The sequence below is a fragment of the Coregonus lavaretus genome (assembly GCF_964263955.1).
Source record: "Coregonus lavaretus genome assembly, chromosome: 5".
Taxonomy (NCBI): domain Eukaryota; kingdom Metazoa; phylum Chordata; class Actinopteri; order Salmoniformes; family Salmonidae; genus Coregonus; species Coregonus lavaretus.
In genome coordinates, this window is record NC_139992.1 from 59,854,758 (window position 1) to 59,866,322 (window position 11,565).

At 43.0% G+C, this 11,565-nt stretch overlaps 2 protein-coding genes across 7 annotated transcripts; one reads left to right on the plus strand and one right to left on the minus strand.

Moving 5' to 3' along the window:
• Positions 1-123: 123 nt before the first annotated feature.
• Positions 124-4,689, minus strand: cUnh2orf69 (chromosome Un C2orf69 homolog). The gene is made up of 3 exons (XM_084162469.1): positions 3,621-4,689; positions 2,481-2,710; positions 124-2,332 (listed from the first exon to the last, which is right to left on the minus strand). The coding sequence occupies exons 1-3, from the start codon at positions 3,957-3,959 to the stop codon at positions 1,855-1,857; spliced, it is 1,047 nt and encodes a 348-aa protein (XP_084018595.1). The 5' UTR covers positions 3,960-4,689; the 3' UTR covers positions 124-1,854.
• ftcdnl1 (formiminotransferase cyclodeaminase N-terminal like 1) lies at positions 4,219-11,016 on the plus strand. Of its 6 annotated transcripts, none has more exons than XM_084162463.1 (6): positions 4,219-4,242; positions 7,042-7,160; positions 7,308-7,403; positions 7,702-7,857; positions 9,587-9,775; positions 10,077-11,016. In XM_084162463.1, exons 2-6 carry the CDS (start codon positions 7,046-7,048, stop codon positions 10,514-10,516), a joined length of 996 nt encoding a protein of 331 aa, XP_084018589.1. In that variant the 5' UTR covers positions 4,219-4,242; positions 7,042-7,045; the 3' UTR covers positions 10,517-11,016. The 6 variants fall into 6 exon arrangements, with proteins under 6 accessions (XP_084018589.1, XP_084018587.1, XP_084018590.1 ...); XM_084162461.1 differs by lacking the exon at positions 4,219-4,242 and adding an exon at positions 6,322-6,399; XM_084162464.1 differs by lacking the exon at positions 4,219-4,242 and adding an exon at positions 6,336-6,475.
• Positions 11,017-11,565: the final 549 nt, after the last annotated feature.

The window sequence follows — 11,565 nt, forward strand, 5'->3', positions numbered from 1 at the left end:
CTTAAAATGCTCTTTTCATCATGATTGCTGTGTGCCAGACATGCATGCAGCTATGTGTATTCAAGCATTCACAAATATAAAATGTGCTTTTTATGACTGCGAAAGAACCACTATACACACATTCCAACAGTATGGTTTCTTTTAAGAGTTAAGATTTTTTCTAAATGAACAAATCATACAAGAACAGCTATGGAATAACATGTCTTAAAAACAACAGCATTTTAAAAAATTGAATGGCTATGAAGTAGAAAGTACATTCATTGCATTTGAGTAGACATTGAAACAACAATCATCACCAGAAATCCAGAATGGTAGTGCAAAAGCAGCTCTAAGCTTACCAAGAGAAATCCCTCTAGTCTATTAGAATGCATTATGCATGCTGAACAACAGCCTGCAAGATTAATTTAAGCTAACCTCCAACTCAAAGTCCATCACTGAACATAAGTCAATTTACAAGAAGTTACAGGACATTCAAACAATATCAGGAAATGTAGTTGTTCCGCACAAACACCACCAAGTGTTCCTTGGTGAGAGAGAAAGGCCCACTCCAAGTCACCACAGTATGTCACTTGACATCAAGAAAATGTTCAATGGAAGGACCTGGTGCACTTGAGGAATAGTCAACTGTTGCCACTGAAATATTGCAAGAAAATAAAACTTACTCAACCACATCGGACATGGACAGTGGGGTCAGATCAAATCTACTTTTAGATTACGATCAATGTTTAGTATTTCACAAAAAGGCAAAGGTTACAATCAAGCTTAGATAATCTGACAATTGACAGGTCTGACCCTCAATCTTAAAGACATGCTCTGGAACTTTGGCGACTAGTAAGTATTTTTTTAAACCTCCCGCTTTGGCCTGGATGTTTCAGTGTAGTTCATACATGCATAATCTATGAGCAGAATTACTGTTTCTAAACTAGACACGAAATCCCTAGTTTGAAAGCGACTGTTTACTGGATGTTGTGTGGTGCCATTTTCCCCACACGTGGGCCAGCCCCCTAGCAATTGGAGTTCTAGCCAATGAGCTTCAGCCCCTCGCCATTTGAGTGACAGCTCGCAAGATGCACACAGCAGAGCGAGAGAGAGCAATGAAGTGGTGCACATATCTGCACATACAGTATGTGACGTAGTACGCAATTTTAGGCACCACTTCTGGCTCGTGAGTGCTACTTTCAGAACTACTGGCTAAAAAGTATACAAAAGTACCGGAGAATCTCTTTTTAAAGGGGAGGTTGAGGACAGAAATTCAAGAGTATCTCAATGAGGTTCATCGTACTTTAACATTCAATAGTGTCTATTATATCATAAGACTTTACGAGATTACAGACATCAGAGCAACAGCGTGAGACACTGCAAATAACCTCTGCTCACTTTCAGCCAAAAGATGCTTTGGCATTTTTTTATCAAAGGTTTGATTTTGTCCTACATACTTAATGTCAGTCTTTAAAGTTGCATTCTTTCAGATTTTCACATAAAAAATATCCCTTATTTAAGTACAATATGCAAACTTTGTCAATGATGTAGGCCAATCTGTAGTAGTAAGGAAATAAATTCCTAGGAGAAATGACTGAGGGGTGTCTAGATAAGGGCAAAGCATTCCAATCGGAATCTGCATTCTTGGCTATTAAAGATATCATAGATCATGAAATATGAGGTCCAGGAAGATGGGGACAGTGAGATTGACTTCTGCACGAAAGGAAGAACTGAAAGGGATGAAATGAGACTCAACTAGCTTTAGCCCCTTGCATTAAACCAGAATTTTGCAGTTCAAATCATAAGCGTGAATCAAGCTTTGCCAGTTTTTTTTTACTTTGCATGCCAATAGACAGTCAGGAATGAACGAACACCTCAGAAATCCTGGATGATCCGGAAGTGGTTCTCGATGGATGCGGGCTCATCCTCAAAGTGCAGCTTCTGGCTGAGTCGGGCGCCTAGGTCCTCAAGTTTCTTGACAAAGCACCCATGCTCGCGGCCCACCCAGGCCCGCATGGGGTCACGTACCTCGTACGGTGTCACGTGGGCGTGGACCGCAACCCCGCTGGCTGCCAGTTCCCCCAGCGCCCGCTTGTCAGTCACCCAGGTCTCGCTGCCTCCCGGGTGGCCGCCGTCCAGCCAGTACATGTCTGAGAGGCGCTCCACAAATGGCCCCAGCTCCGGGTCAGCCCGCGCCCTCGCAAGCTCGTACACCATCTGGTTGAGCACCACGCAGCCTTTGCTGAAGCCCACCACGGCCAAGGAGAAACCAGGGGTGACTTTGTCGCCGCCCCCTTGAAGCGGGAGGGGGTTAGGCAAGCCAGCTTGCTCCATGCCGTTGCTCAGCAGTGCCCTACAATCACAGTTACAATTCAGTCATTTGGCAGATTATCTAAAGTAATTTACAGTAAATTGAGAGAACAGCATAAAAATAACATAGGTTGGTAGTGAGTGTTAGCGACAATCACAGTGCTAGAATAAAACATTACGAGATGGAACACCTGAGGTGGCGAAATGCTCCGTAGTCAGGTGAGTGCTCGGGCGCTCCAAACAGGTTGCTCTCCACAAAGTTGTGGTAGCAGCTGAACTTGTGCAGGTACATGCGGGAGGCTCGGATCACCCACACGTGGCGGTCAGGGAAGCGACGACCCAGGGTGAGGGCGACGTTCTCCAGGCTCCAGGACAGCCACTGCGCCCCCTCCGGCTGGAGCGACATCTCCTGCTGGAAGTTCTAGGGATGAGAGAGGGAGGAGATGGACAGAGGAACAGGGGTGTAGGATATAGATGGGAGGAGTGGGTTGTGTGGAGGTGAGAGAGGTGGGGGAAAAGGAGAGGTGGACAGAGGGGGTCAGTGAAAAGGGAAATAGACAGATGGGGGTGAGAGTGGGGGAGATAGACAGAAGAGAGGGGCCGAGGATGGAGAGAGAGAGAAAGATGGGGTGAGTCACCTGGCTTAGAGCAGCTTAAGAAGGGTTCATGTTTTTGTGCACCATGGCAACTCGATTACAACCGCATCAATTGGCAGACAAGACCTGTCATGCAGTTTGCCTAACAATGACCATAAACTAATTCTGACTGAAAATAGGCTACCCCTTCCACCAAGGCTCAAATCTGACCTCTTTCTTTGGTCCTTGGGTAGAAGACCTAGCTTACTTCACCAGTTTTTCAACTATCCTCCTCTCAATGGTGTTCCACACATCTGGTGAAAGAGTGGTCCCTATGTGACCAGGTTGAGGGGTTTGCATACAATGAACACATTCATTAACAATCGATGAGCATCCCACTCGCAACATCCCAAGAATACAAAAAAGCCCTCGGAAATACTAAGACACACTTGGAATAATAACATTGAAGTAGGCTAGCCTGTTGGGACTCTTGGAATGAATTTAATTATTTGTGGGCATGATTATGTGAATTCGACACTCCACTTGAAATGTAAACAACCATAACTGTAACCAATTTAGCTAACAGGATTATAGGCTAGCTACACAACGGCCCTTTAACCGAATGCTTGGCATCAATTGGAATAAGTGTATAACGTTACCAAGCTGCATCATGTAATGACAAATAGCTTAAAATGTTCCTTTGATGGCGAAATAAGTGATATTCAAATGTCCTGCCTGACAACGCCCACACCTCACCTGTATGTCTCCAGGGAAAAACACAACATGTGCACTGCGTTCTTCGGAGGCCTCGGTGGCTGAACCGCACTGTCCCTGTGACTCCGAAGTACTGAGTAGAAGCAAGTCGTTGACTCGGTCCGGTTCGCATCCCGGTATGTCGACCAGTCTCCGCACTCGCGGCGGGCACCCAGGGCGTGTTTCCTGGACTCCAGGCAGACAAAGTTCTGGAGCCTGGAAGTACGATGAACCTGCTGCAGCGCTCATTGCTTTGGCTGCACAACGAAAGCCAGTTGCAACTCCACGAGCGGTTATCATGTGGGCTAAAACCGGATTACTGTAGTCTAGACGCAAATGCATAGCCAGCTAACTTTAACATACAGCATCCGAGACTGACATACGCCATCATAGACAATGAACGTGCAAAACGATGCAATACCGACAAAATAGTCAAACAACTTTCTACCTTATTTCGTTGTATATCCTCCTCAAAAACATCGTTGTTTATCCTGGACGGTGATAATTTTGTCAACCTGGGTGATGTTAATGTGGTACTGTTGTTGTCTTTGCATTGTGGTCCTCCACGTGTCGCTGTTTACAAAGGACGTCAGCACGAGAACCAGCCCGGCCTCATCCAGTTCCCGTAAGCAAAATACGAATTGCGCATGTTCACATATTTTTATAGTTCTTAAATTGAAGCAAAGACAGTACAGTATGAAGATGGGCAGAAGCTGCTTCTCCAATAGAAATCCCCGATCACGCTTGTAGTAGGCGATGTCATGGTGACTTTGGCTAGCTAAGCTCATGCGCAGAAACACGTAATCGGGTCTAAACTGTCGTCTCGCGCCGAACTGCGCATGTGCAGACCGTCAAATCAAAGGCAGTCCTTCAAAAAGTTGTTTTTGATGGAAATGACAACGTGTCAGTTTGTCACTTTCATGAGGTTGGCGACTCGACTCTAGGTTGTGCTTTTAGATTTCGAGAAAATGAACAACTAAGGAAGAATTTGTCACTTCTCTAATTGACTTCTGAAACCCCAAACCCTGGCCTGGTCTGTTTCGCATGCTTTCGCGATGTTGCCTCTGTGGTTGAAGGTTGAGTTTACCACGGAGTTTCTAAACCCAGAGGTACAACGTCACAAGAGACTTCCGGGAACGCTTGCGAAGCAGACCAGGCCGGGGTTTGCGGTTTGAGAAGTCAATGAGAGAAGTGAAAAAATCTTCCTTAGTTGTTAATTTTCTCGAAATCTAAAGGCACAACTTAGATTCGAGCCAATGTCTTAAATACTTGAACATGTTATTACTCAAACCTCGTGAAAGTGACAAACTGACACGTTTTCATCAAAAACTTGTATATCGAAGGAGTGCCTTTGAGTTGACGGCCTGCACATGCGCAGTTTGGCGCGAAACGACCATTAGCCCCCGATGACGTGTTTTTGTGCATGAGCTTAGCTAGCCAACGTCGCCATTACATTGCTTACAAGTGTGATCGGGGATTTCTATGGTTTCCACTAGTTACCACAGCCACGAAGTCAAAATTGTCTATATTGTAAAAATTAATGTGATCAAAAATTAGCTTTTTGGTATTAATTTAAGGTTAGGTTTTAAATCCAATTTTAAGCAGAGAATTGTAGAAATGGGCGGTGTTTATGACTTTGGTAACTAGCGACGACTGATTTCTATTGGATAAGCAGTTTCTGTCTATCATACATTTACATTTTAGTCATTTAGCAGACGCTCTTATCGACAGCGATTTACAGGAGCAATTAGGGTTAAGTGCCTTGCTCAAGGGCACATCGACAGATTTTTCACCTAGTCGGCTCGGGGATTAGAACCAGCGACCTTTCGATTACTGGCACAATGCTCTTAACCACTAAGCTACCTGCCGCCCATTCTCATCGATTAAACATCTGATCTCAACACATTCTTCTGTTCCCAAACACAGTGCACTAACTTTTACAGACTTGAGGCTTTGCCAAAGTATTATTATTATTTTTTATTTTTTTATGCGTCGCTTAGGAGTGCAAGGTCGAATCGAGTTTGTGCACATGCCTACTTCTGAGGAGGCGTTCTTCATATACTGTACGTTCTTTGGTTTTTATCTTTAGGGGATGTTGAAGTTTCAATAATAATAATATACCATTTAGCAGACGCTTTTATCCAAAGCGACTTACAGTCATGTGTACATACATTTTTACATATGGGTGGTCCCGGGGATCAAACCCAATACCCTGGCGTTACAAGTTCCATGCTCTATTAATTGAGCTACAGAGGACCACAATTAGCAAGGCAGAGGCAAAAAGACTGATATATACAGTGATGGTGCAGAGATGGAGAGAGGAGGACGGCAGGAAGGGACAGAAGAGAGGAGGCTATTTTTACAAGATTAAGGGTGGGACACAGCCAGTTGAATAAGACATGTGATGGGAAAGCATCCAACAGGAAAGTGTGATTATTGTCAGGAAACAGAGACCGTGGAGCATGTATTCCTACAGTGTGGGCAGTATCAGGGGGAAAGAGAGATGATGAGATCTAGTATGAGGGAGAAGGGGATACAGGAAATTAGTTTATTGAGTAGAACGTCATTAGATGTAGTCTCAAATATTTTGTTATCTTTTTTTAAGAGCAACGGGGCTGGCAGGTAGGATTTAGTTTCTCCCTGTCTCTGGCCCACACTCCAGTACAGTAGGCGGCGGTAATGCACCATAACGTTGGATGCCAACCGCCGATAAACCCCACTGAAGAAGAAGAAGAAGAAGAAGAAGAACAAGAAGTTTTACCTTTGTATGATTTTGCAAATGGTATACATTTTTCGCTTTACACTAGACACGTGATCGACTGAAAGCGTTGTCAATTTTCGTGGTTATTAGAACGCAAGTATGACATAATGTCTACATATCAACCCCGCACACGAGAGATGTTTAGCATGTCATGTTTTATATGTTCATTAATGCATTTATGAACTGTGCTTGCTTTCTCGTCTTGTGTAACTGCATTGACCATGTTTGGACTTTTAGCATATCGGTTGATGACAACATTCAAAGTTTCAAGTGGGATATTCCTTTGAGACGAATACGTTTGTATTTTTTTCAACAAAATAATAATAATAATTGTACTCCATGTTTATGTTTGCTATGTTGTTTATGTTATGATGGCGAGATATCCCCTACTTTCTGATCACTGAGCTGCAGTTTGCTACAGAATGTTGTAGACATATTGACATTTTTGGGATGAAAATGTTAAATTTCTCCATTAAGTTGTATTTAAATGGAGTAAGACAGGTTATCCCAAAGTGAACACTTTTCAAGCATCAGAATATAGTAGAGACCCAAGGAAATACAGTACAGTTGTCAAATAAATGGTGCTTAGCTACAATTGTACCTGGTGAAATGGACCACTGCAAATTCAGCCTACCTAAAGTTCAGTGACATGGGTTCCTTCAGGGGGATGGCTCATAGTGCCATGGGCCAGCGTCTGGTCGCCTGCCTCCTCAATGTCTCAGAAGCCCGCAGGAAGGAATTGGTGGAAACAGTGGCCAGGGCAGCTGTATTTGACAGTAATGGTGAGTTACCCCTGTAAAAATGTTACATTGTTCACTGCTTATACAGTAGTAACATAGTGATATGAGTGAACAATAGTTAGTATTTAACAAAATAGGATGGTTTCTTCATGGATTTATGCATCTTTCCCATTGTATGCATCTTGTCAGGCGGACGGCGAGAAGGGACAACAGTGCTCAACATCTTTAATGACCAAGACTACAACCGCTCTGTCATCACCATCGTGGCCAGTATTGACTGCATCAGTGAGTCTCTGTCCTTTTATTGGGGAAAAACAACAACTACACTAAGGGACATTTCCTACAGGCTTTGTTCAGGATCACAATGTTACAATAAATATGACAAGTACTTTGCAACGGTCTTCATTATCCTCCAACAATCTTTTACTCTTATGAGGGGCAGTGGTAACCCCTGAACATGGCTGCTTAAACATTTTTCAAGCAGACCAGGAACTAAGCACCCTAATTTAACCAATAACTGAACCCTGATTTCACTTGTGTCATTCCAATAATAGAAGGCGTTGTCAATGTTTTTCTGTTGTAGGGGAGGCAGTGCTGTCTGCGTGTGAGCAGGCCTGTGGGCTGATTGACATGAGTGCCTATGCAGGGGGCCACCCAACAATGGGCGCTGTGGACCTGGTGCCCCTCTACCCTCTGGGAGAGGAGGTGGGACTGGGGGACTGTGCCAAGGAAGCTAGAGGTGTGTGTGTGCCTGTATGCATGTGTGTACACTTTAAGGATTTGGCCCCCTCTTTCTCTCTTCTCAGTCATTATGCTGTATGCTGTATACATGTGCATTGTGTATGTACAGAGCCTTCAGAAAGTATTCATGCCTCTTGACTTATTCCACATTTTGTTGTGTTACAGCCTGAATTCAAAATTGATTCAATATGTTTTTTCTCACCCATTTACACACAATACCCGATAATGAGAAAGTGAAAACATATTTTTGCGAATTTATTGAAAATTAAATACAGAAATATCTCATTTACATAAGTATTCACACCCCTGAGTCAATACTTTGTAGGAGCACCTTTAGCAGCAATTACAGCTGTAAGTCTCGCCTTGTTCACACTGCAGGCCTTAATGCTCAAATCAGTTTGTTTTGGAATATTGACTTCCCAAACAGCAATTTACAAGTGACCAAATCGGATTTGTGTGTGAGACAGCAGTCATTTGCTGACATGTCTACGCTAGTTGTCATAGTAACGGCGGGTGTGTGAGCAGTGGTGTAGGCTGATTGGTGGTGGTGCTCCTGCTTCCTATCACTCAGAAGCTATGTAGCAAGATAAAGTGACAACAATGCCTGCCATGGATGTTTCCCAGTTGCTTTGAATGTTCAAAATCATAGTGTAAGAACACCTTTAAAGCCTCAAAGGATCAAATTATCCAACTTTTAAAACAAGTCATTTTTGGCTAGCTACTGCAGTCAATTAGCTAGCTAAGATGGCTGTTTAGTTTCTAGCACATTCACTAATTTGTTTGTAAACAATTAACAAGCTAATTGGCTACCACATATTCTTGTCAAACTGTCAACAGAGTAGCTAGCAAGCAACAAGATATGCCAAATAACTTAGTGCCTTGTTGCAAACAGGATGCATGTTTTGGAATATTTTTGATTCTGTACAGGTTTCCTTCTATTCACTCTGTCAAATACATTAGTATTGTGGATTAACTACAATGTTGTTGATCCATCCTCAATTTTCTCATATCACAGCCATTAAACTCTGTAACTGTTTTAAAGTCACCATTGGCCTCATGGTGAAATCCCTAAGCAGTTTCCTTCCTCTCCGGCAACTGAGTTAGGAAGGACGCCTGTATCTTTGTAGTGACTGGGTGTACTGATACACCATCCAGAGTGTAATTAATAACTTCACCATGCTCAAAGGGATATTAAATGTCTGCTTTTTTTTTTTACCCATCAACCAATGGTTGCCCTTCTTTGCGATGCATTGGAAAACCTCCCTGGTCTTTGATGTTGAATCTGTGATTGAAATTCACTGCTTGACTGAGGGACCTTACAGATAATTGTATGTGTGAGGTACAGAGATGAGGCACTCATTCAAAAATCATGTTAAACACTGTTATTGTACATGCAACTTATTATGTGACTTATTAAGCAAATGTTTACTCCTGAACTTATTTAGGCTTGCCATAACAAAGGGGTTGAATACTTTATTTTATTTTATTATTTTTATTTTATTTTATTTTTAGGGGTTGAATACCTATTGACTCAAGACATTTCAGCTTTTCATTTTTAATTAATTTATAAAAACATAATTCCACTTTGACATTATGAGGTATTGTGTGTCCAATCCATTTTAAATTCAGGCTGTAACACAACATGTGGAAAAAGTCAAGGGGTGTGAATACTTTCTGAAGGCACTGTATGTAAGGTATGTGTTAACCCATCCTCTCACCCTGTCCAGCGGTGGCTGCTGGGCTGACTGAACGGGTCAGTGGCACCAGTGCTTTCTTCTTTGGCTGGGCGGACTTACCCCAGCACCGAGGCCTGGCGCAGAGACGCAAGGAGATGGGCTGGTTCAGGAAGAATCCAGACACAGGAGCCAGCCGACCAGACATGGGGCCCCTGCCACAGAAACGATATGGCCTCACAGGTTAGCACCCGCTTAGGGCTTAGCGGATGTCCTGTGCACGCAAATACTGAGATATCATGGGATGAAATGCAAGGTGATTTTTAAAACATAGGGTTAGGTTAGATTTGCATGTTTCATTCTGATGACAAGCCCTCAGTGCCCCCACATTACACTCTCATGAAGCATAGCACAGAGAGAGGGTACCCAGTAACCACTAATTGGGCACATTTGTAAATAACTGCATCTCAGTACCCTTTTGTTCACACCATCTTGTGACTTTTTGTTTAATCTTCTGACCTTTGACCTCACCTTTGCCATGCAGGTATCGGAGCTAGTCCCTACGTCATGAACTGCAACGTCACCATCGACACCCAGGACCTGGCTCTGGGGCGCAGCGTCGCCATGGCGATTAGGGAGTCTACTCCTGGGGGCCTACCAGGGGTGCAAGTGCTGGCCCTGCCACATGAGGGTGCCGTGGAGATAGCCTGCAATGTGGAGAGCATAAAGGGGAACCCTCCTAGCCAGGTTGGGGAGAGGGAAGAGCCATGGCCCACCTTCAGTATTGGTGGGCAGCTATACTGCCATGCCCCGGCATCTCTTATCACAGCCAGGGTGGCAGAGCTGGCAGGACGGCAGGGGGTGGCCACTAAGGGCACGGCACTGGTGGGGTTCACGCCCCGTGAGTGCAGAGTCCTGGCAGAGAGAGCTTTGTCATTGGGCATTGCAGAGTTCTGGAAAGAACGGAGCAGGGTACACATGTAACCTTCCAAACTTTACTACAAAACCTCAACGTTTTGTATTATTCAGGTTGATTGAACGAATAATGTAAAAGGACATGCAAGCTGTTATCAGCAAGGTTTACAGCGTATGAATTGCACAAATGCACGACTATTACACAACAGTTTTGAATCTGTGGGCTCTGGATTTGATGTAGCACATCTGAACAAGGATATTGTACAGAGCATCTTATTTAGTGTGGTGATCATGGTTGAAAACATCAACGCCATAGACCTTAACTGTGATTGTCTTAATATAAGTACTTATCAAGACTCAAAATGGCCAAATTACCTTTTTACTTTTTTGTAAATCATTCAACGATGTCAATGGGAGACGTGCGCAAATTTCTTTGATAAGCGTGCATATCTCAATTCAGAATAACACCGAAAGTGCTGCAAAATGTTGCAATTTATTGCTCTATTAACAGGTTAATCCTTCTTTATTTGACTTCTACTAATCTGTAAAGAATAAACATGATGACTTTACTATAACTTTACTATTTTCGTATAATTGTTTATAATTGTACAAAAAAGAATAATGAAATATATTAAAGGTGCATTCTGTAACATTCTCATGTTCAAAACTCTAAAACTACCATTAACATTGGACTCAATGAGAGTAAAAAAAATAACTGTGTAGACCAAGGTGTGTACACAGCTCGCGTTGTAAGACGTGGTCTAGTGTCTGCCAGGAAAGTTCTGGCCACCTTCAGACAAACAAACGAGCACACTGTTTGGCATGGTATAGTCCTTCGCAGAGATGTGTCAAAACGCATAGACATTTGTCTGTTTATGTTATTGCCTTTTGTGATTGGATTTAATATTACCAGGTTGATGGAAATGGCTCACTCCCAAAGTGGTCAATGACAGGGTTACATTTAGGGGTGGTGCTTAAGCCATTCTACATAATATATTCTAATGTCCAGCACACTATTTTGGGGAATAGTTTTTGCATGCTCTTTCACTATACATTCAACTAATTACAATATGTATGCCAATTCAATTCATCTATACTGAACAAAAATATAAACACAA